Source organism: Haemaphysalis longicornis, unplaced genomic scaffold (assembly GCF_048455015.1).
Source record: "Haemaphysalis longicornis isolate Haplotype H1 unplaced genomic scaffold, Haemaphysalis longicornis Haplotype H1 scaffold_10, whole genome shotgun sequence".
NCBI classification, from domain to species: domain Eukaryota; kingdom Metazoa; phylum Arthropoda; class Arachnida; order Ixodida; family Ixodidae; genus Haemaphysalis; species Haemaphysalis longicornis.
This window is the reverse complement of record NW_027526204.1, coordinates 9,672,564-9,698,780: the sequence shown is the minus strand read 5'-3', so window position 1 is coordinate 9,698,780 and position 26,217 is coordinate 9,672,564. Positions and strand designations below refer to the sequence as shown.

At 48.7% G+C, this 26,217-nt stretch overlaps 1 protein-coding gene across 1 annotated transcript; it reads right to left on the bottom strand.

Annotated features, from left to right (window-relative positions):
* Positions 1-6,411: 6,411 nt before the first annotated feature.
* On the bottom strand, positions 6,412-25,235 carry LOC144157595 (regucalcin-like). Its single transcript, XM_077688433.1, has 5 exons — positions 25,008-25,235; positions 20,678-20,866; positions 10,350-10,562; positions 7,115-7,258; positions 6,412-6,722 (listed from the first exon to the last, which is right to left on the bottom strand). The coding sequence occupies exons 1-5, from the start codon at positions 25,171-25,173 to the stop codon at positions 6,514-6,516; spliced, it is 921 nt and encodes a 306-aa protein (XP_077544559.1). The 5' UTR covers positions 25,174-25,235; the 3' UTR covers positions 6,412-6,513.
* Positions 25,236-26,217: the final 982 nt, after the last annotated feature.

Here is a 26,217-nt window from a genome sequence, read left to right as displayed (position 1 = left end):
CACTCTCACTGTCACTCTCACTCACACTCACACTCACACTCACTCTCACTCACACCCACACTCTCACTCTCACTCTCACTCACACTCACACTCACTCTCACTCACACTCTTGCTCTCACTCACACTCTCACTCTCACACTCACTCACACTCTCACTCTCACTCTCACTCTCATACTCACTCTCACTCTGACTCTCTCACTGTCTCAATCTCTGTGAGGCCATTTGAATTCTTAATTCATTTTGAGTTCTCAGCCCATATTGAGTTCTGAGTTCATTTTGAGTTTTGAGTACATTTTGAGTTTTGAGTCCATTTTGAGTTTGAGTACATTTTGAGTTTTGAGTACATTTTGAGTTTGAGTACATTTTGAGTTTTGAGTAAATATTTAGTTTGTAGTTCACTTTGAGTTTGAGTACATTTTGAGTTTTGAGTCCATTTTGAGTTTTGAGTCCATTTTGAGTTTTGAGTCCATTTTGGGTTTGAGTACATTTTGAGTTTTGAGTCCATTTTGAGTTTGAGTACAGTTTGAGGTTGAGTACATTTTGAGTTTTGAGTCCATATTGAATTTGAGTACATTTTGAATTTGAGTGCATTTTGAGTTTTGATTACATTTTGAGTTTGAGTACATTTAGAGTTATGAGTACAATTTGAGTTTTGAGTCCGAGTGAGTTCTGAGTTTTGCGCTCAATGTGAGTTTGAGTGTGAGTGACTATGTGCTGCTCAGCATTGAGTCTGAGTTTGAGTGAGTGGTGATTCGAAAAAAAAAATTGTGAGTGAGTTTGATTGAGCCTTGCCAACTTTGCCGAGGTATGAAGCAGCCATACTAATCCAACGTAACATCCCAGCACAAAGGACCCAATTCGGAAGCGTAGAAAGTCCCCATGACCTAATCACGATTTTCCCCACGAAAAAAGGAACCTCCATGCTTTTTGTTCTAAACGTATATATTAGCCCCAAAGCACATAACCATAAATTCAACCTTTTATTCTCCTTTGCTCGGAACGAGGCAGGTTGACATGCTCTAGTTGTTGTAGGATATTTCAATGCACCTGACACAGCGTGGGGCTACCCCAGCTGCACAAAAAAGTACGGTACCTCTGGGGCCAGGTGCAAATACATCATCTTACGTTAGAATCAGGCCCCAACACCTCTACTAGGATAGGTAATACTGTTCAAAGAGACTCCACCCCGGAATTCACATTTACGCTTCACGTCAAGGACACCAAATGGATGGTCACCGACACCTCCCTTGGGAGTGATCACTTCAATATCCAAACAGACATTACTCTCACTCACTCAATCAAAGCACACCCTAGACAAGTGATTCTCATCAATTGGGGTGAGTTCAGGAGTTTCCGAGAATTGCATGATGAAACATTAGATAAGCCAACCCCATCCAATCTCGAGGCTTGGGTTCAACAGCTGATTGCAGACACACGAGCCGCAACCAAAACAACAGACCCAGAGATACCTTCGGAAGTCATAGACTCGCACATACAACACCTGTGGGAGGCATAAAAAGCATTCAAAAACGATGGAGGAGAGCTAAACACAGCCACAAACTACGCCGTAAACTCTCAGATGTAAAGAATAAAATTGAAAATTACACTGTAAATTGAAAATTACACCGAGGATCAATGGGGCCAAATCTGCGAACAGTTTCATAGTAACCTGGGCATGAGACGCACCTGGAAGCTTTTGGAGCATCTTTTGAACCCGCACAACTCAAAAACGGAACAGGTGCATCGCCTCACAAGCATCATCCAAAATATTCCAAGGTCGAACTTAGACCTTATTGACAAACTCAAAGATATTTATCTGCCCCAAGGCGTTTGAATTCCCCTTCCCCCATACGCAGGATTAGCTAACGCTACTATGGACGGCGATGTAACCGAGGCAGAGGCCAGAGGAGCCCTACTAAAGCTTCAGCCACGGTCAGCCCGAGGCCCAGACCAGTAACCAATAAAATGCTCAGGAAACTAGATGACAGCTCTATCACCTTTGTCACAGGATTCTTTAACGATTACTGGCAACAAGGCTTCGTACCGCAATCATGGAAACACGCTAAAAGTACTTTTATCCCCAAACCCGGAAATCCATTGGCATTAGAACATCTTCAACCAATTTCCCTTACATCATGTTTGCGGAAGCTTTTTGAGCACATTATCCTCACGCGGCTAGTCTCCCACCTTTGAAGCTCCCAGCCTCTCCCACATTCCATGATAGGGTTCCATGCTGGCCTGTCCGCACAAGATGTCCTCTTTCAAATTTTCCGAGAAATAATAACACCGCGAAACAACCTGGACGCGGCAGTTATTCTTGCCTTAGATCTAACTAAGGCATTCGACAATGTATACCACGAAGCCATAATGAACGGACTGCAGTTTATTAATCCGGGAGCCCGCACGTATAACTACATTCGCAGCTTTCTGTCCGGTCGAACTGCAATTATCTAAATTGGGGGTATTACCTCTGACGCGGTTAAATATCCATCCAAAGGAACTCCTCAAGAAGCGGTGCTCTCTCCTGTACTATTCAACCTGGCCATAATAAACATTCACAATCGATCAGAACAAATTCCGACCTCAGGTTCAGCCTATACGCCGATGACATCACCTTATGGGTCACGGGCGGCAGTGATTCGCAAATAGAGAAGATTCTGCAGGCAGATGCTCAGGTCGTAGCTGAAGAAGCTGGACGTTCAGGGCTTTCCTGCTCCCCTAAAAAGACAGAACTGCTCCTATTACACCCCTCCAAATAATTGTAAAGACTCTACGGTCATATAAAATTCAGATAGCGAACAAGCCGATCCCAGAGGTCTCTGTACTGAAAATATTGGGGATGACAATTCAGCGAAATAGAGCCAATACACAATTTCTTCATAAATTCAAACACCATGTCAACCAAATTACGGGGCTCATTAGGCGTAACTCTAACCGTCGCAAGGGGCTCAATGAGGCCTAGAGGATCCGACTGATCCAGGCATTTGTTATCAGTAGGATCACTTACTCACTACCCTACTTGAACCCCAGTAAAAGTGAATTAGTGAAGGTCAATCGCCTCATCCCCCGCGCATACAAAGATGCCCTTCACCTCCCTCTTAATACGTGTACTGCCAGACTCGAGGGACTTGGGATACATAACACGGGAGAGGAGCTCATCAAAGCCCATTTATGCAATCAGGTGATCCGCCTATCGAAAACTCTCACTGGGCATCACATTCTCAAATAATTAGGAATAACCACTCTCGACGACCTTGAAGCAAAATCTCCCCTCTCTAGTGACATTCACTCCAATGTCATCATCAGACCAATCCCTCACAACATGCATCATATTCACAACGCGGGCCGTAGAGAACAAAGGGTACGAGCTCTACGCAAACGTCTCACGGTACGACCAGATGTAGTATATGTGGATGCTGCCGAATATAGGCTCTGCAATGCCTACGCCATCGCTGTAATTAATGACCCCGAAAACCCCCCGCTCACCTCCCTGACCATTCACTCTCCCCACCCAGCCACGGCGGAGGAGGCGGCCATTGCGTTAGCACTCTATAATGCCGACCCCATCAATCATAATCACTGATTCTAAAACGGCCGTTCAAAATTTCGCTGGTGACCTAATATCAACGCTGGCCTCCGAAATTCTGCAACAAAATGCACCAAAATCCACCAAAATCCAACAATTCCCCAGTAGAGCTTATCTGGACTCCGATACACGCTAGTCTCGAGGGGAATGAGGATGCCCACAATGCGGCTTGAGGGGTTACGATCCGAGCCGGGGCCAATCACGTTTCCTACCACGGGGCCAGATCTTCCAGGGACCGACTAGACACGTACAATGAATTACTACCCATTACCGCCTCTCCCGCCGTAGATACCCTCCCGCCCATATCCAACTCGACCTTTCCCAAGAACACGCATTGCGTCTTCTGCAGACGAACACCTTCCTCAACCCAACCCGGCTAAGCTTAACTTTATCCACCCTTCTTTATACCCCTCCCCAGAATGCCCTTCCCAGAATGCCCCTCCCCAGAATGCCCTTCCGAATGCCCAGAATGCCCAGTGTCCTCACCACCCTTCCTCACATCCTGTGGGGATGTCCTAACAACCCGTTTCCTTCAATTACTTGTGAAGAGCAGTGGGAGAAGGTGCTGGGGAGCTCAGACCAAGAGGTGCAAACCGCTGTGTTCAACAGAGCTACCGAAGTCGCCACTCGGCTCAAGCGGGGGTCGCTGCAGAACCTAAGACCACACAGAACGCTCAAAACAGCGTTTCTCTCTCTCTCTCTCTCTCTCTCTCTCTCTCTCTCTCTCTCTCTCTGCATGTCTGCGGCTCTTAACGGCGACATATCATCGTCCCCTTGAAAAATGCCTCTAATGTGCAATCCTAGAAGAATTCTTCATTGCCGCCGCGATCGAATACGCTGTCAAAGTCGAACCCCGGGACACCCAAATTTTCCTGATTGATGACACGCAGAAGGCGCTACGCGATATCGCTCGTCACGCCACACACCCACATACATATGGCACCCTAACGTGCGCACTTCGCGGCTATTCTTCCCACAAGATAACGCTGGTGTGGGTCCCCAGGCACGGGACCTTGCACGGCAATGCTCGAGCCCACGCGCTTACTCGAGATGTCTCTCCGGGTCCATCCATGTTGTGGCCAAAAAGAAGATTTTAAAACATCAGGCGCCACGACAGCATTTCTGCGCGCTATGTGCCAGTAAACAGTGTTTCCCAGTCCCTAACCCCCCCCCCCCCCTCCTCTCCCGTGATGCCGCATCTGTAGTCCGGAAAGCACAAACATCCACTCTTCTCACTCCACCCCGTATCCACTACAAACGTGGAACCCCTCGCGCCCTACTTGCCCTACACCCAAATACCATTCCTACCAGTTGGGTGATTGATTGATTGTAGGGTTTAACGCGCCGACGCAACGCAGGCGATGAGGCGCGCCGTAGTGGAGGGCTCCGGATTAATTTTGACCACCTGGGGATCTTTATCGTGCGCCGAAATCTCGTACACACGGGCGTTTTTGCTTTTCGCCTCCATCAGAAAAGCGGCCGCCGCGGCCGGGAAACGAACCCGCGACCTTGTGCTCAGCAGCGCAACGCCTTAGCCTTACCAGTTGGGGCTGCACGTTTATTGGGCGTGTCATCCACAAGACCAACCACCACATCTCCGTTCCCGCAACGCTTCCTGGGAAGGCAGGCTCAACCCGGGTTCTGGTGTGGACGTGAAGTCGACGCAAAAACTGCTGCGGCCCAGTGCGTTCTTGCTAGTGAGGAACTCTGGGCATTCAATAGACCGGCCATCTACTAATGAAGAGTCTGTGGCACGACGACCCGGACTGGGGCTGTTTAGATGTTTAGATAACACCTTTCTCTCTCTCTCTCCTTGGCTGCGAGGAAAGGTGTCGCGTTCCGGCTCCTCCAAAAGCCGCTGATCCTGAGGCCGTGCATGCGTAGGAAGATTCTACACGCTGGAGCAGCGTAATATTCTGCTCCAAGATACATGCACAAGACGGGCGCTTCCAGCGCGATGGAGAACGTTAACCGAACATGTCGATATGCCGCGCCCCGCCTCTTAGCCGGCCTAAATTCCAAGGGAACATTTTACAGCGAAAAAATTGGGAAAATGTAGCATTTCCGGGGATTCAACCCATGAAATTCACCACAAAATGTGTTCGCAAAAAAACCGAGCGCACGTGAGCGTGCGCCTAACGAGGAGCGCCTTGCGTCGTCAATGCTAGCGCGTGTGCCTGCGCCACGTGAGGAGCTAGCAAAAAATGCAAAGAAAACAGTCCACGTGCGTCCGCCCTGAGGTGGGCAGCACAGGACAGCTCGCGCTGCAGACGCCGAGTTCGGGAATCCGCAGGTGCCGCCGGTTCTAGCGCGTGCGAACGAGGTCCACTTCGGGAGATATGTGAAAGCCTGCGGACAAAACAACCCAGGCCTGCCATTCATGGACCGTTAGTGACAAGTTCAGCAATTCACGTGAAGTGCAACAGCTGGGACTCGCACCAAGGCAAAGGGGCCGCCAGCCCTACTGTTTCTCCAGCCTTGCAGAGCGCTCGTCCGTGTGTATTCTTTCGTCCCGTGTGTTTCTGCTGCGCTACATTTGTTTACTTGCACCACCAGTGCAAGCCGCGCTCATTTTTTTATTGCAGGCTACATAGACCGAACAGCGCAGATCTTTTAGCAGCCGCTCTAAACAATGGAAGGGGTTTTTCAGTTAAGTGACCCAGTACATGGCGCTGTGTAAATGCAGTAAGTGCCGGGCTTGTACATACCTGGAAATGGACGCCGCTCCAGTCACACGCGCAAAGCAAACCCAATGTAACATTGAGATGCGGAAACGCTGTCGCCGCGATTGAATTACCGCAATGGGTCATTGTAAGCCCGTCACAATTTTATTGCTTCTGAATTCATGGCGTATTGCTTTCTTATGGGCCACAACGATAACCCGCGCACACAGCTTTCGCCGTCGACCAGAGCAAACGCCCTCGCGTTCAGATGGTGAAGCAATTTGCCGGCAGGCCCTTGACTCCGGGAATTCCCGAGATTTTAAACACAGCACCCGCGTCGGGCTGACTTTGCAGCTGGTCGCGGGGCAGCCCGATGAAGGCCGAGGTGACGTACATGTCTTCGTAACGGGGTCCTCCGAAGCACAGCGAGGTCACCAGCTGCGTCGGGATCTTGATCTTCTGCACGAGGGAGCCTGCAAGATGGGAGACGCCGTATTCTTTCAGGAGGGAGAGCGTTTTGTTTTTGTAGTTGCTTTCATACCACTGTTAGAACGCGAGCGTGACACTGGGATTTGAACGCATAGCTCCAACGCATATGGACGGAATCGCTAACAGTAGCTTCAAGTAGTGCTTTCACGTGCCCTACCTGATGGCGCTACTTCACCTTTAATTGGATATTACGCACGCAACGCGACTCCCAGCTCAACCTTTTTAAAATCAACATTTGAAACATCTATCTACATGTTTACCGCTGGAGTTCGCAGCTGTGTCAGTAGATGGCAGCACTGTGTTCTATGTCCAGAAAAGCTGCATTGTTACTCAGCAAAATTTTAATCCCAGTAGTGAAGGTGCTGGCGTAGAATACCTGTTGCGGGGTCTACCTTGACGACATGGCCACCGTTGTAGCAGGCGATCCAAAGCTTGTCCGTTTGGTCGATGGTTATGCCGTCGGGATAACCCAGGTCCGCAAAATTGGGGTGGTTGAAGTCCGCCACGACCTTCTGGTTACCTGTTGATCATCATAAAAAGGATATCGAATAAAGTTTGCAACTTTCAGCTCAATTACTTTTTTTAGTACCTTCGAGACTATGAGCCATCACCAAACGATGGTGCAAGACAGAATGACCAGACCAAGAGCAGCCTGGTTGTGTACATTGCGGGACCTAGACCTCGCCCGAAGATTTTTGGCCACGTGTATCGTGATCTAGCCGAGTCCACCTTTTCCCCCGAGCTTTCGTATTTCAGACCTCCCTCGAGCCCTTGCACTTACCCTATTTCATTTGCAGTCCATTTTGCAGCCACTCCGTAAACAAATACTTCACCTGTTGTCCTTCATACGCATGCATGTCCTGCCCAACACCGCCCCTCCTTTTTCCGTAATTTGAACTGGAAATGTCTTACAAGCGGGTTTGCTCCATAATCCGCGCAGCTTGTTTGGTATCCCCAAGTGCGACCGCCTAGCATTCTTCTTTTCATAGTGTGTTGGGCCGATCTAAGCTTTCTTTCAAGGAGTTTACTGTATTAGCGCCAGAGCGCATATGTATTATAGCGACAGAACGCATAAGTTTTGTACCATCTTTCTTTGTGAAGAAGGAAGGTTATTGCGCAGGGTATCAATTCTTAGCGACTGCAGCCCACCCCATACATATTGTGCGGGTATTTGCTTTTCATGGTAACGAACAGCCCTCATTACTTCCCCAAGACAGATGTAATTACTGACTTTTTCAAGTATTTCCTTTCCTGTGTTCCTTCGCATTGTATTAAACATAACTTTCAAAGTATATTGTTTATTTTTAAACCTGCTACTAACACGGCATGGAAATACTTACTGGTTTGACTGAGTAAGGCAAGACCGTCCGCAAACCAAAGCTGACTCGGGAACCGGTATTCCTCATTTATTCGTACCACCGTTCTTCCCCACTTAAGCTTAATGATCGCATTTTCAAGAAAGGCTGTAAGTAATTTAGAAGAGTTGTGTTCCCTTGTCGGTCCCTTTTCCTTATGGGGGACTTATTAGTTCGCGGATGAAGCCGTATATGTCCTGCGCACCCGTAGTATATTTCAGAACAGCCAACGTATCTTACCGACTCTATGACTTCGTAAGTGGAAACCGAGTCAAACTGCAGACATTTTTCCGCCTCTATAAATGTTATAAGGGTTTGTTATATTCTCAATATTTTAGGGCTGAAGCAACTTAGGACATCACTCGGTCCGGGGCTTGCCGTCCGTGTACACAGTGTTGCGCATGCGCGAGGAACATTAGATTGGATTGGATCGAATTGGGTTAGACTTGGTTAGATTTGATTTGGATTGGATTGAATTAAAATGAATTGTATTTCATTAAATTGAATTGTATTGGATTGGATTGGAACTGTATATACTGTAAACACGCGTTATCAGTCCTTTACATGCGCGAGTGGGCAATGCCACGGGTGATTTACGTAAGAAATATCCCCAGTGCTTGGCCTACTGGTCAAGATTCACTTCGTGGAGATGCGCGAATTTTTTTAATTATCTCGTCAATAGCATGAATGTGATATACAGTTTAGAAACCATTCCCAAAACGAGACTGTTTTCTTGGCTGTTGAAAGTCTCTCTTGAAGTGGCTGAAGTGGCTGCTGAAGTGGGGCAAACCGCATTTCAGTGTTACTGCCTCCTTCGCCTCCTCTCCCATTCCGCCATCGTACGTCCTCTAATGTATTTAGGATACGACAGCGCAGCTGGACCATGGACACAAAGGAAGAGGTATAGACACGCACGAGCGCTCGTGTGCGTTTATATCTCTGTAAGGCTCCTAAAATAGCTTGTATATCTCTTCCCTTGTCTCCGTGTTCCAGCTGAGCTCTCGTATCCTAAGTATGTTCAACCAACAAGCCCAAATAGCCTCTTTAGTGCATTTCAGTCCTCTAATGTATTGAATGTATGCTTAAATAGTGCACCCATTAAATCACCGTTGCGAAAAAGTTTTCTCTTCACGCAAGGCTGATTCGCAAGTGTAACGGAAGTGAACCCGGTCTCTTTGTCTCAGCGTTAGAACAGGCCGTACACTGTGGGTCAAAAAATAAGAGCAATTCAAAACGTTCGTCCTGGCAGAAGTTCCTAAATATTGAAGAGGTTGTTCAACCTCATTTCGTGGCCTCATTTATTGCCCTGAGATGTGCTCGAGCCAGCTATCCCGTGAGAACCATAACCATACGCTCCACTGAAGAAATTTTCTTCTACTGGGAGGAGGACAACGTAAGGACAATGTGGAATGCTGCATACGACTCCAGCGACTGCGACATCTGTGTTTACGGTATAACACATTCTACGCTGTTGGCCTGGAAAAACCATCCGCGTGCACCCAATGTTGCCTTCACAAAACGTTCGAAATCGAACGGCTGCCGTACCGCGGGCATCGCTTGACGTTTTCTGCAAACTCAGGACACGTCTTGTGTGTGTGTGCTTCCGCAGAATAGACTTCTATTATAGCGACAGCTTTTTGGGTGTCAAGAATCTCCACTTGAACTAGGTAGACATCTCCACTTGAACTAGGCCCTGAGGTGTGAGGCATGAGATGCCCTCTCCACGTCCTAAATAGTGTGCCGACTGGAGGTCCGCTGAAGACTCGCTCTCGCATTCTAACAAACGCTTTTTTTCTCCCTCTCGTCTAAGTTTATTTTGTTTCATTTTTATTTTTTGATGTGGACGCTTTAAAATGTTTCGTAAATGTAGATGTTTTGAAATTGAGCCCGGCATTGTGCATTGCTGACATTAAAAGAATCCTCTATATACTCCCTCCCCCTTTTATATATAGCCTTTGCAGCTTAAAAACCACACGTAACCTTTCTTTAGAAAAAGGCAGGGAGTGTGCACGCTCAGTGCTACGGCCATTCAATTTTTCTCGTTTTGGGGCACAATTCTACATCACACCTTGCACTCATTTTGTTCATTTTCTTTGGGGGTGACGGAGGGGGAATCCAATGAATGTTTGGTATGGACAACAATGGCAAGTTTATTTTTTTGATACCATGCAAGTTCAAATAAATCCCGAATGCATAGCGAGATAACCGGACGTATAGACTTTTGTGGCGAGAAAAGAGGGCGCGGGTGTCACTCACTGATGTCGCCCTTGGCGAGGTCGAAGTTGTAGACGTACAGCTTCCCGGGAATGGAGTCGACGAAGTACATCTTCTTGTTGTCCGCTGACCAGGCAATGCCGTTGGGCAGCGTGACGCGCTCGATGTGCTTCCGCACGTGCTTCTTCTCCACGCTGTACACGGAGCCCTGCTCGGTCTCCACGTTGGCGGGCTCCTTTTCGGTCGCCACGGTGCCTGCACGCGGGACATGCGCTCCTCTTTGAAGGCTGCCAGCGGTGTACGCGGGGTTTCATATTGCAGTGTAAGGGCGAATCACGTGTACAGAAAACACAAAGAAGGAATAAGCCGGAAGAGCAAGTAAAGAAACAAGAAATGCTGCACAAGGAATTAAAGCACGATAAAAATAATACCTGGCGGATGCCAAGGGCATACCTGCATAACCTACAATTGTTGTGTCAGTTTGTCTCTTATTGCGTCAGCGATAGAAGGCCCCTGTCGGCAAAAAATTTCACCATCGATACGCCAACACAGGAGCGATATAATAAATGAGGAAAAGAAGACGATCGGGCGCGTGAGGAGACAGGTGGCTTAAAACTGAGCTGGCAGCGGTCGCGCTGACTTCGCGCCGCTGCCGGCTTCTTGCTCGTGAAGCGGCTGCTCTTCACCGTGGGCGCCGTTGCTAGGGAAACGTCCAGTCGAAGTAGGAAGCATTAACCAACGCCATTTACAGTATAATGCCAAGGTTTCTCTTGACGTGCAGAATACACTGCCCTTAGGAATATCATTCGATATTGAACCATATTCACCTGCGAACCAGGCAACAGGCGCTTACGTTTTAAAAAAAAAATTGGTGTACGGAGTGCTAATAGCACCACTGCTGCAACAATTGCAGGCCAGAGAGAGAGAGAAAGAACTTAATTCATTACACCAGCGTCGGTTCAGACTCCCCTACTACCGGTCCAATCCATTGAATGCTAAACTCTGCTTCCTTGAGTTTTTTTATTGATTGTAATGTTTAACGCGGCGACAACGCAGGCGATGAGGCGCGCCACAGTGGAGGGCTCCGAATTAATTTTGACCACCTGGGAATCTTTAACATGCCCCGAAATCTCGAACACACGGGCGTTTTTGCTTTTCGCCTCCATCAGAAAAGCGGCCGCCGCGGCCGGGAATCTAACCCGCGACCTCGTGCTCAGCAGCACAACGCCCTAGCCACCGAGCCACCGCGGCGGGCCCTGTGAGTTTTTTATGTACCGCGCTAAACCTAGATGGTCTTCGAAAGAGGAGGCGAGAGCCAGTAAGGTTGGGTCAATTGGATATGACTGCGTGGGTGTGCGTAAGTGAAGTACGCTTGGAGTATTGTAAGGACATTCACACAGGACATGTTGGGGTATAAACCTCAGTGTTTGCACGCTGGTGGTTCATCTGCCCTTTTTAGAGAAAAGATGTCTACCTGTGCTGCATTCAGAGATATTAAAATGAATAGAAGGGGGTTACCTTCGCCTCACCCTTACCTAGACAAGCATCAGGTAGTATTACTAAGACTAGTGCTAGACCAGGAAGTTGCGGAGGCTGACTTATGTAGTACGCACTTAACGAAAAAAATACGACGCAATCCAAATCAACGACACATCTTCACAGACGCCAGCAACCGAACCAATGGGCATGGGTCACCGTCCAAATCGAAGGGACTAAGGCAACGGGCACCTGCCCCTGCACACAGAGCACTGAAGAAGAAATAAACGCCATCGGCCAAGCCATCCAAAAAGACGTACAGAAAACCGAGCCTCTGAACATATACACTGATTCCTAACAGGCATGCTCACGTATCCGAATACCCACCACCGCATGCGCGCTTTATGAGAAGGTACAAGGACCGATCAGGCACAGTTGAGTATCTGGCCGTGCTGGGTAAGAGCAAACTGATTCGCCCGCGAAAGAGCACTTCGGGCTCCCTGCAACAGCATCCAACCCTAGAGAGATCCCATCGCACCCAACCCCCTCACACTGAATTTGAAAGATATATGACACAATCCGCAAGCTTACCCTAAACCACACACACACACCTAACCAAAGAAGAATAGGTCTTAGTCAGGCAGGCGCAAACGGATACCCTCCTAACCTCAGCACGAATGGCCCTTTACAAAGGAAGACCAGTCCCACGATGCTCGGAATGCCAGAGTGTGCTGAACTAGCGTCACCTATTCGGCAATTGCAACGAAAGACCAGGAAAAGAAGCCATTGTAGTATTTTCGTCACGGGAAGACCAAATTGCCCTCATCGCCTTCATCAAGCACAACCTGAAGCCCCATCCTAACGACGCCGCCGAGGGAGCCACGACAGGTAACCTAGGTGTCCCCTCAACACAGGGGACCCCTAGGTTGCCTGTCTTATGGCCCCTAGGGGATCATAAAACAAAGGTTTCAATCATTCACTCATTCATTCATTCATTTATTTCCGTTGGAGTTGTATTAAAAAATTGGAGCGTATGTGCTCCTTTCGTTGCAAATGTCGACTTGGACGTGGCAAATGACGACGAAGATTATCGTCTTTCGTCAACATTTGCCAAGTAAATGCCTCCCTTTGCTTTCCCGCTTACCTCTCATGCTGTCCCACTCCCGTCATGCTCCTCGCAAGGTGAACACGCTGGAGGTTTTCTTAAGGTCCAATTCCCACTGGCGATTCGCCTCATCTCGCGACGTTGGGCGACGCGAGTCCGCGATGAGGCGGTGTTCGCACTCGCGATGACCGATGATGCGACTGCGCTTAGCGGAGCTGGTACGCGACTTGTACGACTTCCTTGGTGCATCAACCATTCGCAGTCAAAGAAAATTATTTTACACGACCGTGAAAAACCAGGTAGAAATCACTATAGAACACATGCTACTAACCTAGAACAATTCCGAAAGCATTGCGGGTTGCGGGTGGAGCAGAAAATAGCGAACTCAAGAAAGCTGTTTTCAACATTATTCCACCAAGAAATAATCACGCTTGCTTTAATCACAATAATAATCAAAACACTCGCAACCACAAATAGTCACAACACTCGCATCACGGCCCACTAATTTCGCTTCTTTTCAGAGGCGCAATGTTCTAATGGTTCGGACGCCTGCGTACTCTACGCGTGTTTACCACGATAGAAGTACGAAAAGGCTGCAAGTCCAACTACCGTCCCGCTGTCCACCTAGCTATATACGATGATCACTTGCTTTTACAATTCATACACGTCTCTCCACACTGATGAGTTCCACGCTGTTCGTTGATTAGTGCACTACGTGCGCTGAAACCACAGGCCAGAGAACCGAAGCTCACGGGAAGATGCCTGCCGGCCCGACCCGACGGGCCCAGCAGCGGCGGCGGCTCGCCCGCCACCGTTTGCATTGCCGGAGGTAAACAAACGTTTTGTTTCCGGCTACGTCAGCCTACTCCGCGGCCATGATTAGCTATACGGTTTTGCGGGGCCGTCGCGCCATGAGGGAATTCGGTCTGAGCGATCTGCCCCGCCGTCGCTTTTCGGACAGACAAAAATTATCGCGTTTAAATAGCCCAATAAATACTATCGCCTTTAAAAATCAAAGCCCCTTTCTTACAATCAAGATGTTTAAAAGGCGAAGCTTTGCCCCGTGCAGTCTGAGTCAAAGGAGAACATCTAAACTGCTTCGACCCTGTCGGAATGGCGCGAGCGTGTAGGCGTCGGCTTCGTAACGCCAGGGGCCACGGAGCATGAATATATAGGAGGAAACGCCCATTTCGGCCGGCGCGATCGAGCGACCACATAATGTCACAATGATGACTATGGTGACCTACGGAGCTCCGCAGCTGCGGCGGCGAACAATTTGACAGCGGCACCTGGTTGCATGTAATTAAAGCTATACTGTTGTTTGCAGCATTCGCGACAAGGCGTGATAGCTATGCGCTCGAGCTGCTGCGCGACGCGGGGAACGCGCGTTTATCTCGGAAGTAGCGCGCGCGTGCGCGTGCGCGCGTCATCGTCCCCCAACGTCGGTGATGCTGGCCCTTTTCAGTGCACTGTCGCATAACCAATAAATCGGCCGGTGCACTCAACTCGCTTCGAGTGCATCGCATGCGAGATAAGGTCGTGCGTTTACGGGTTTTACATTTTTTTTTGCGTTTACAGGTCTGTATTTCGGGCTTTATGCTCGCGCAAAATTGCTTACGCATTAAAAACTAATGCCCCTTTTATTCGCACGTAACGGCTGGTTAATTTGACAGAAAATTAATCGCGAAGGCGGGCTCATCAGCCAACGGAAGCGCAGAAGAGCGCACACACTCTTGCTTCTGCCACGGAATGTTTCGGCGGCCCGGCGAAACACCGACGCGATGCCGCGGCCGGGTTGGACCGGGAGAGCGCGAACACAACGCGCGCCGGCCGTGGAGATGACCGCGTACTTACTTCGCTTGCCGCGAGATGCCGGAAACGTGACGTTCGCCAAGTACTTGGGAAGTTATCAGGCTGCCCCAGGAAGCTCAGTTTATCCTCCTATTTTATTCTTGCTCCGTGCCAGGGACCCATGTTCGATTCCGAAACCCGCTGTAGTAATCGTCCAGGGAAATTCATTGTGTATATAAATTTGGCTTTCCTGCAGTGCGTTCTGCTCGTACATGGACGCCATTAGCAAGGCATAACAAGCTTCGCTTTAAAACAGGATTTGCGTTTTCTTTTTAGGCATAAAAATGAGTAACTGTGTAGACAGCCGCCATGCAAGGACGCGTATATGCTGAAACTTAAATGCGTGCCTTTTTTGCGGCAGCTAACGCGGAAATTTCGCTCTCTGTCTGTCTGTCTGTCTGTCTGTCTGTCTGTCTGTCTGTCTGTCGGTCTGTCTCCACTCGCTTCAACCACCAGACCATAAAACAGGTGAAACAATAGCTGTACAAGAAGTATCTTAAGGAAATACCATTACAAACGACCAACGCTGCTGCCATGGCTCATACTTGTCTACCTTATTAAGCGCGACGAAGGCACATCTGAGGCAAAATACATGTACATAACCCAGAGTACCAGCGCTCTTTCAGTCTGATACGCATTGTACTGGATTTCACAACGACAAATTAAAAGAAAGAACACCTTGACAACGCTGTCCACGAGAGGCGAGATAAAAGCAGACAAAAAATTCACGCATCTCCACGAAGTGAACCATGACGAGTGGGCGAAGCATTGGGGATCGTTCTTACCGTAAATCACCCGTGAGAGTGCTTACTGCTGCTAAAACGATTTCTAATCCAATCCAATTCAATACAGCACAATTAAATTTATTGAAAGGACGAAAAGGAGAGTGTTTTACGTGGCAGCGGGTGCTAAAAACTACCGTCTTTAGACATTTTCGGGCAGAAAGTAGATAAGCGGCCATTTCTTTTTTACATATATTTTGCGACACAGTTTCTATTAGTTGACGCCACCTTAGGGGAAGCAGCGCCGGATAATTTGAAACCCGTAAGAGTCCGGCGATCCCCAAGATATTGATCAAAGTTAAACTTGATGCTGAAATACTTCCCCATGGAGATGATGGCGAACACGCGCAGACAATTTACCCCTGATTCCTTAAGGGGCTGTATAGACAAAATACAAGTTTGTTCCATTAGAAAGACTATTTCATAACAATGGTGCCAACTTTAACAAGATTAACAACTTTAAAGAAGATTAACAAAGAGAAAGACAGCAAAAAACCAAAGAAGCGGCCGATAGTCCTGCAGTACATCCACAAATTTTCCCACAGGTTAAAGAAGGTTGGCACGAGGCATGATGTCCCGGTTTTTTTTTCTGCTCCCAAAAAACTAAAAATGCTGTGCAAGATGACTAACAAAACCAGAGATGCTGAACAAACAGGATGTGGCATTAAGCACACGAGTAAGTTTGTCGCATGCTGCTCGGGGGTTGTCTATAGGATACCTTTGTCATGCAAGAAGGCATACATTGGCCAAACTGGACGCTGCGTTAACGAACGACTCAGAGAACACAACAATATGTGTAAGCAAGTCTCAGCCCCAGGGCACTTGGCTGCCCACTGCGCCAGACATGGGTGCTCTGCGAAATTCGAAAGCACGACGATCCTCTTTGAATCTTCAGAAACGATCACCCGCGAGATATGGGAAGCTCCGAAAAGAAAAAGACGGTATCAGTTCGCCATCAATTGCACTGTCGACAACTGAGATGGCACTACTTGACAGTTCGTAGGCAAGCGTATGCGCATAACAAATATTGTATTCAATTCAGCGAGATTGATCAACTCCACCTTTCACGTCATCTGAATTTTCCCTTTATAAGTTGTGTTTGTTGTGATTAATAAATCAGTTGGTAGTGTGCGCTCCAGTTGTGTGTTATTCGTCGTCCTTGTCCCGCCTAGCGCCAGCAATGTTCCGAGTAAGAAACCAACTAGCCCCATTTCAAGCTCTGGTGCCAACTTTATCTCAAACTTCAAAAAATAATTGGGGTATCAAAGAAAACCGAGGAACCAGTGGTGACTTCCCCGCAACTTCTCTGTGACGTCACAGCATCTTGTTCGTGCGGTTAGCGGCCGGCTTAATCCGCCGCCAAGAAACATGAATGGGCAATTGGGGTGGGGCCTCTAGTTTTCTTGATCGCATCACTTAAATGCTAACGCACCGTTAACACATTGATAACTGTTTCTAGTGGTGCTTCATAATACGTCACTCGAGCTTATAGTACGTCACTGTGGCGCAATATTTGAAAGTTCTTCCATATTTCATGCATTTTTAGTAACAGCAGGGCTGTTGAAGCTTTCAGTTCCCCAGTGAATCGTTTACAGAAAACTATCATCTTCAGCGAAATGGAGAAGGGAAAATGCTAGGCTAGGAACGCTTCGTTCTCGAGAGAAAGTGGCGAGGAAGAAAGGAGCCCACGAGCAGTGCGCGCCTCAAGAGGAAAAAATGTGGTGGGGGGGTTCCCCGGAATCGAACAAGGGGCCTTTACTCCGTGAAACCGGTAACCTGACAACTGTGCCACTCCAGAGCCCCGAGGCGTAGAGGGTTAGCAGCGGCGGGGAACAGTAGCATGTAGCCAATTGGAGAGAAAAAAAGGTTGTGTTGGCACGCGCTGCGCAACACCTACAAGAAAAAAACACAGGATACAAATTTTCACAAATGTTAGAGCCAAATGGATTAGTTTGAAGAGCAAAAAAAAAAATAAACCTAAGAACGAATCCAGGCGCCAATCATCATCATCACCACCACCAGCCATCTACGCGCTCTGCAGGGCAAAGGCGTCTTCCATTAATTTCGACCTATCCCGGCCCTGTGCAAACTGCGACCAATTTATTCCAGCAAGCTTCTTGATCTCATTTGTCCATCTAACTTTCTGCCGACCCCTGCCCCGCTTGGCTTCTCTAAGGATCCACTCTGTACCCCTAATGACCAACGGTTATCTTGCCTTCGCAGTACATGTCCTGCCCACGTCCATTTCTTCTTAATTTCTAATATGTCCTCAACACGCGTCTGTTTCCTTACCCACTCCCCTCTCTTTTTGTCCCTTAATGTTACACCTATCAACTTCCGTTCCATTGCTCGCTGAGTCGTTCTCAATTTAAGTTGAACCCTATTTGTGAACTGAATTAATGTGTCGATGTGAGCTAGTTGGTACTTCATGATGGGAACAGGTTAAGCGCCAGGCACAACTGGAGGAAGTAAAACAGAGCCCTTTAAAAGTAAAAGCGCCCCTTTCCTGTCTGTTTTACTTCCTCCACTTGTGCCTGGCGCTTAACCTGTTCCCATTTGTGAGCCCCCAAGTTTCTGTCCCGTATGTGGGTACCGCTAAGATGCGACTGTCATACACTTTCTTCTTCAGTGACAATGGTAGGCTGCCATTCGTTATCTGAGAATATCTGCCGTATGCACTCCCCCCATTCTTATCCTTCTAATTATCTCTGCCTCATGGTGGGGATCCGGGGTTACAACTTGGCCTAAGTATTTATATTCGCTTACCACTTCCACTGCGTCGCCACCTATCTCAAATCGCTGTGCTGTCCCGAGGTTATTGATCATTACATTAGTTTTCTGCATAATGCTTTTCAGGCCCACGGTTCTACTCTGTTTTTTCAGTGCCGTAAACATGGTTTGCAATTCGTCCTCCGAGTTACTTAGCAAGCCAACGTCATCAGGAAATCTGAGGGTACTGAGGTATTCTTCATTAACCCTGTGGGCCTGCTCTCTACGGCATGCCCAGGAATGAGGCACACTGCGGTTGCGTGAAAGAACTCTTTACTTACATCTTCCAACGCGCTGTCGCCCGTCCGGGCATACACACACACACCATCACCAGAAACACTCACTGCGTCCCGAGTCCGAGTCCCCGCGCGCGGTTCTTCAGCACCACCGCCCGCTCCTACCCGTCCACTCGCGCCATCTCTCGGGCACCCCCTCTCCCAAGTCTTGCGGCCCTGGAGCCGCACGGCAGGCGAGGAGGGCAAGGGAAGGGAGCTCACGGTGAGGGGCTCCGGGCAACACCCTCTAGGCCAGAAGGTGCGCCAAGGCTCTCCACAACCCTTACTTCCACCTGTTCCCAATCCAACGTTCTGAATACTTCTTGTAAACATGCTGGGAATAACATTGGAGAGATTGCGTCTCCTTGTCTGATGCCCTTCCTTATAGGTATTTTAATGCTCTCGTTATGGAGGACGATGGTAGCTGTAGACTTGTAAATATCCTCTAGTATTCTTACATAATGCTCACCCACACCCTGGTTCCGTAATGCCTGAATGACTGCTGAGGTTTCAAACGAGTCAAATGCTTTCTCATAATCTATGAAGGTTATATATGGAGGTTCAGTATACTCCGCGCAATTCTCTATCACCGGATTGATTGTGTGAATATGGTCTATTGTCGAATAGCGTTTACGGAACCCGGTTTGTTCTTTAGGTTGACCGAAATCTAAGGTAGCAGAAAAACTGTTAGCGATTACCTTGGTAAGTACATTGTAGACGACTGACAGTCTAATTTTTCAAGTCCTTCGTGTCACCTTTCTTATGGATTGGGATGATGTTCGCCTTCTTCCAAGATTCCGGTACACGCGGTCACTAGGCACTGCGTGTACAGGCTTGCCAGTTTTACTAGTAGAATTTGCCCGCCATCCTTCAAGAGGTTTGCTGGGATCTGATCTTCACCAAGTGCTTTGCCCGCTTTCATTTCTTTTAAAGCCTTCCTTACTTCTTCTGTCGTTACTGGTGGGATGCCTATCTGCTCTGAACTACTTTCTCGTTCGGCACTATCCTGGATGCCCTGGCTACTGTACAGGTGTCTATAGAACTCCTCGGTTACTGAGTTTTCAACGCTAGGCGCCCATAGCGTGCAATAACCATTCCATCTCGCCTTCCAAGGCCGCCTCATTACGAGACGGGAAGGCAAATGCACGTGTCGGTTTGGGAGATTGAAAGTAAATAATAAAAGGACGAAAAAAGCGACGACCCGCCCCCTTCACATTAAGCAGAACCTAAGATAAAGGGCCGCCGCCGCATGAAACAAAAAGAGACTAGCAAAGGCTTCCCGTATTCGGAATCTAACCTGGGTCCCTGGCGTTATGAAACCGTCTTCTATGCGATTGCGTTAGTGGCGTGATCTCTGGCGTGCTGTTCTCCTCGCCAGTTCACGTGCGTTTGCGCCTGAAGATTGTGGGCCTTCTCTCTACGGCATGCCAAGGAATGAGGCACACTGCGGTTGCGTGAAAGAACTCTTTACTTACATCCTCCACGCTGTCGCCCGTCCGGGCACACACACGCACACACCAAAACACTCTGCCTCCCGAGTCCGAGTCTCCGCGCGCGGCTCTTCCGCACCACCGCCCGTTCCTACCCGTCCACTCGCGCCATCTCTCCGGCGACCGGGCCGCACGGTAGGCGAGGAGGGCGAGGGAAGGGAGCCCATGGCAGGGGCTCCGGGCGACACCCCCTAGGCCAGAAGGTGTCGTGCCAAGGCGCTCCCCACAACATTCAGAGTTCTCGCTACAGACGCCGAGTTCGCGAAGCCATTTGCCGCCGGTTCTAGCATGTACTACTGCGGTCCACTTTATGAGAGGTGTAAAACCTGTGGACAAAGCTGCCCGGGCCTACCAGTCATGGAGACCTTTCAGCGGCAAGTTCAGAAATCGATATGAAGTGCAACGAACTAAGAGGAGCCGCCAGCTCTGCTGTTTCCCCAACCTTGCACAGCTAGTGCGAGCTGCGCCATGTTTTGTTGTTGTTATTAAATGTCTTTCGTAGCTGGAATGGCGCTGAGTGAGTTACCACAGTCTAGTTCATTCAAATTAATCAAAGTTGTATTTTGTCTTGATGGCCCTTTTAAAATAAGATTGGCGTCCCGTCATGGGAGTCCTCACGCACCGGTCCAGAGCCTTCCGGCGGCGTCGCACTTGGCATCGTTGAGGCGGGTGTCGGCGTTCTCCGTCTCCACCATGGCGATCAGCTCCTCATGCTTTTTCTTCATGTCGGTCAGCTTGACGTAGTGGTTGTGGCCAAGTACGATTTTGTTGTTGTGGTTCGCCACCGGGATCGCGAACGGAATGGTGCCCTCTGAGCACACAAGAGGGAAAACGCGTATGTACGACATATTGTCTTCTCTCCAATGCCCCATGTTCACTGATATGCAGTGAAGTTCAGCAAAGAAAATCTGCGGCATTCTCACTCAGGCAAAACAGTATTAGCTCCTAGTGACGACCACGCAAAGCAAGGCACTGCACGCATAGAGCGTGCCCGGGAATTTACACGAGCTTTTTCCGCAAGCACACTGACGCCCGCAGTGCAGATTTGTTTTAGCCAATAAGCCGAAGTTTCACTTAACGCGTTCAACAACCTAATCTGTGCAGATACGACGTATGTCCTGATGTTACTACAATATTATTCCGCACTTAAACGTCGCTTGGGACACTGCCTTGACTGTACGGAAACGTGGCATACCTGTGCGCACTTGCAACCGGATGCAACTCACGCTCATGCTAGTTTCTGCTTAAGAAACAATAGCGCAAAAAACGGGACGTAGGAACACTGCAAACAGACGGGCGCCCACCTATTTGCAGTGTTCCTTCGTCCCGTTTTTTGCGCTATTGTTTCTTAAGCATGTTTAACCAACACGCCCACATCAAGCTCCTATTGCTCTGGCGTGAGCTCTTGAAGGAGAATCACGTTCTTATACTTTTTTGGTAGGACGATCGATGGGAAACCAGAATCTGGATTATAAGCCGACGATCAGTGGAGCCCTCCGAGCTATGTCCATTAGAGCTCTGCCATAGAGCACTGCACCGGCCCGGGCTGACCCGAAAGTCCGGGCCCGGCCCGGCCTATGGGCCGTGTCTGGCCGCCCGAAGCGTTTATCGGCGGGCCCGGGTCGGTCTCAATGCCATGGTCCCGCGCCGGGCTCGGGCTCGAAGCTGTAGACCCGGGCCAGGCTCGGGCTTGAATGTATGGCCCCGGCCATTATTATTTCCCAAATGATGTACAAAACCATTTAAAGGAATGTTCTGAATTTATTTCCACGAAATTCTTGGTGTTATCTCTACGCATTCTTTTAAAACGCGTTTTGCTAGGTTTGATAAGTCACTCTACTGCAACGTTAATGAAATTTCATGTACTTTATATTTTAGATTTAAGATTTCCGGGTATTTTGGGTGTATTTTATATTTTTGGGTATAACATGCCAAAGATACGATAACAAGGAAGGCCGAAGCAGGGAAGGCATTAATTCGGACAACTTGGAGCTCTGCACCTATGTCTATGTGCAGGTGCTGTCAAAAGCAATTGGGACACGGTCTCGTCAATTTACAAAAATTTCTTCTTTCGAAAACTGTCTGGCTGCATTAGTGTGCATTTAAATGAGATCTCCCTAATAAAAAGTCTTCCTATTATCCGGTGATTGCGGTCATAAAGCGAACAAGAGAAATATTTTGTGATATATTTACAAATCCTTGTTCCAATCACTTATGACGGCCACTGTACACGTCTGTTTTACATGTCGCACCCTTCCAGATGCGGCCGCAATCGAACTCCCGCGCTAGAGAAACAGCCCCGCTCAGGAACCACTCCTGGCAAAACATTTCAGTGCACGTACATACTCGTGGATTGAAACACCGCTCATAAACATTTCATAATACCAACTTGTTACCAAGACAACCACGTGACGTTGCCAAGGATCTGGTCATCAAAGGTAATGTGTGGGGGGTAAGAATACGAGATATTATTACGCCGATGTGAGGTGAACTGAAGACGATGGACGCTAAACTACGTTCGCAACTTAACCCTAATTTGCCTTTCAATCCATGACAGTAAACAAATTTTATTCAGCGTCTAATCCCGGGCTTGGTCACGGACGCACACCCGGCCCCCCTAGGCTGAAAAATTGGGTTGATTCCTCTGTCATAGGAATCGGTAAAACACGAAAATGAAATGCCCATCGAAATCTGCAGCTGAGCATGATGTGCGGGTCGGCGCTTGTCTTGTGGGTGTGCTTGGCGAGCGACGTCTTGCTGGCGGGTCGCTTCGGCAAAGGTGTACCGGTGTCATTTCCGTGACCGATATGACGTCAGTGAAATCTTGGGGTACCCCGGAATAAAACACTTCCGTGTTAATATAAAACCCGAAAACAAACAACCCAAAGTATAACGTACTCTTTAGTACGAAAGGTTGCATCCCTGCAAAAAGACCAATCGTGAAGGGGCGCACCCTTTACAGGCCGCTTGCTTCGTTTTACATGCGTCACTTCTGTGACGGATAATGACGTGAGTGAAATCTTTGTGTATCCCGGAATAAATTAATTTCATGTTAAAATGACTGACTGGGCCCGGGCTGAGCCTGAGCTTGAGACGGTGGACCCAGGTAGGGCTCGGGCAAGGCTGGCTTGTGGACGCCCGGGCCAGGAGTAGAGCACCCCACGGGCCTTAAAATCTGGCCCGTACAGTGCTCTACTCCGCAACCCAGTTTACGTGTCGTGATCATTGCAGTCAGAGTAAAGGAAAGAAAAAAAGCAGGAGGGTGCTTGCTAACTGAACGGGGCTGGCACATCCTGCGTAAGCTTGATACAGCTCATGTATCTATTTTCCTCGCCCCTCATTTTGTGTGGTTTTCCACTCGCCTACCCTTCATCTGCTTCTTGCGAGGTTAAATCCGGGTGACGTTTACAATTCCTGCCCGATGTCCGTTGTTTTCATCAAAAGAATCATTACTAGTAATATTACTATTAGGCTGCGGCTAATCTCACGGCAGCTGTGAGAACCACCTGCGCGAAATTCTCATGGCAGTTTCTATAAAAGCTCACTGCCCCAAAATTCGCTGAATAATATTATCTCCCAACGTAACCATACTGAACCTAACCTAACCAAACGTAACCTAACCGAAAGTATAACAACCTAACCAAATCCAGCCCAACTGCAACAAAACTTACCTAACCCAGCCCAACGACGCAGTTCACAACATATAGTGAACCTAATCCAACCCATTTTAAAGATCCTGTGCGTGATCTCTTGACATAGCAATAACATGAAAAGCATTAACAAAATCACAATAAGCGACTCACTTCAAATATTCCGAAGGGTACAAGAAAAACTTTTTCCCTGCCATACTCGAACCTGAGCATTCTGGTTTAAAAGCAAATACTACACCACAGCGCCACAGAAGCTGTGATAATTTATCAGGAAATATTTGCCCCAGAGAACATCCGGCTGGCGTGCTTAGCCAGTCAGAGGCGACCGCTGTAACAAATTTCTGCCGGTAATTCTCACGATTACCGTGATAATAGACACTACCTTAGCAAACCAGAGTAAGCATTGAGGACTCTGCTACCTTAAAACACCGAGCAAGCGCTCTCCCTCCCCCCTAGAAGTGGGAATAGTTCAGAGAATTTTGGAGAGGGGGCCCTTCATCGGAACTGCCCCATAATTGATTGTGGCGGCATGTAAATGTTGACCAACCTTACTGCCCCCCACCCCTAGCCCGCTTTGAAATGAAAAAAAATGCAGTGCATAGGAGAGAAACACATTTTTAGCAATTATGAAGAAGACTGTGAAGCCCCTCTTTGCGCAAGCGTTGTTAGCAACTCATACCGTGTTACCGTCAACCGCGTTGTTGGTCGTGTTTGCCAGAGAATCCATTCTTGCCACCATCTACTGTCCAGTTTTGAGGTGCCGAATAAGGTGTACTCGTCAAGTGAGAGGCAACAAAGCAAAAGGGCTTTCTTGCCTCTCGAGAATCTTCGAGTGTCTTGTGGCTGTCGTTACGAATGCATGTCATGAACCACTGCTGTCACAAAGTCACAAACACATTCGGCTATGTCAGATGACAATAACAAAATTGCGAGCGGGTGCGGTATTAACGGCTACCCTGTGTTCTCGGCACAGGACCGAGGCAATTGGAGAATAATGGGAGAGGCCTTTGCCCTGCAGTGGGCGTAGATAGGCTGGTGATGATGATGATGATGATGATGTGTTCTCGGATTGGATTCTGGTTTAGACAAGAGCGCAATCATAAGTGTTCCTGGGCGGTTTCGGTTTCACTGGTTTGGGCCATCAACGGGTGGTTGGCAGAGGGGAGGGCACTTGCTTGGTAATGCGCGAAAACTCGAAATACTCATACTAAGAGAGTGGGGCGCTTTCATGGGTGGGGGCGCTTGATCGGTATTTTACGGTAATTCCACTGGTGTTTCTGCTGCTACCGCTCTATCACTCACCGAAGCGAATGTTGTCGATGTCCTCATGGGTCTCGGGGTCCAGGCGGTTCACGTATCCGGCGTAGGAGTCTACGTAGAGCAGGGCCTGCGCCTTCTCGTCCCAGTGGGGCGCATCGCCGACCTGGCAGCGCCGCTTGGAGATGGCGCGGACCCGTAGTCCAGGCATCTCCACCGTCTTCCACTGCTTGTCGCTCCTCCCGACAACGCTGGGCGGCCGACACGCTCGGCTCTCGCTGCTCGGCCACTACGGGTCTCGGCGCTTGGTCGCCCGCCGCCTGTTGTCGGTCGCGCGGCTTCAGCGAGAAAGCGCGGCCTTGGCAGTGCCTCCCTCTGCTGGGCACGAGCTCGGAACGCTAATGCACGCGCCTTCTTCTTTCTCGCCTTCGAACGAAAATTGAAGCAGTTCCACTCAAAGCGAAAGCTGTCGGAAGTACGGAGCACTGATTCGCCAGTGTTTCCCTTGTGTTATTCTTGTGAGTACCTTGGGTTCGTGTTGTTTACTGCAAAGCCGGTTGCATAATATTGTCTGTACAGGCGGCGTTGCTCCTACTCTCCGCCAAAGAGGGGCTGTGGCGCCCTCCCTTGACTAGTTTCATTTGAAAATTTGTTTGTTTGCATATTGAGCATTCATGTAATTCATGTAACCCACTCTGCGAAAATCCCTAGCTGGGATTGCAGTATTCATAAATAAATAAATAATAAATAAATTATCAACCTGGCGTTGATACCAAAAGTAATCGAGTAGTCGATCCCCTATGTAGTCGACCCCCTAAGAAGGCTATAAAGGTGCACTGGATTGAGTTTTAATTGATTTCGAATAATCAATGCGCTAATTCACGATGTATTCCTCATTTTATATTACTGTGTACCTATTTGCCGCTGTTAGGATCGGCCAACACGGGCCTGGGAAAAATTCCTCCCAAGCTCTCTAGCAAGGTATACGTGGATAAATCACCCAGAGGCACGAGGCGGCAAGAAACACTGGCGCCAACGGCGGCGGCGGCGGTTTCAAGTGGCGGCCTCTACCCTCGTTTCGCCGGACGCTGCGGGCCACTTCTTTCCTTCATACCCGTATGATAGATGGGTCTACCGAAAGGAAGCTGCGGTTTCAAGTGCCCAAGCTCTTCGGTTTCCAACCGTCGGCGAGAGCAAGAGGTCACTCGTCTTCACATGCTGGGAGACGTGTTGAAATTCCGTTTTCACGGGGCCT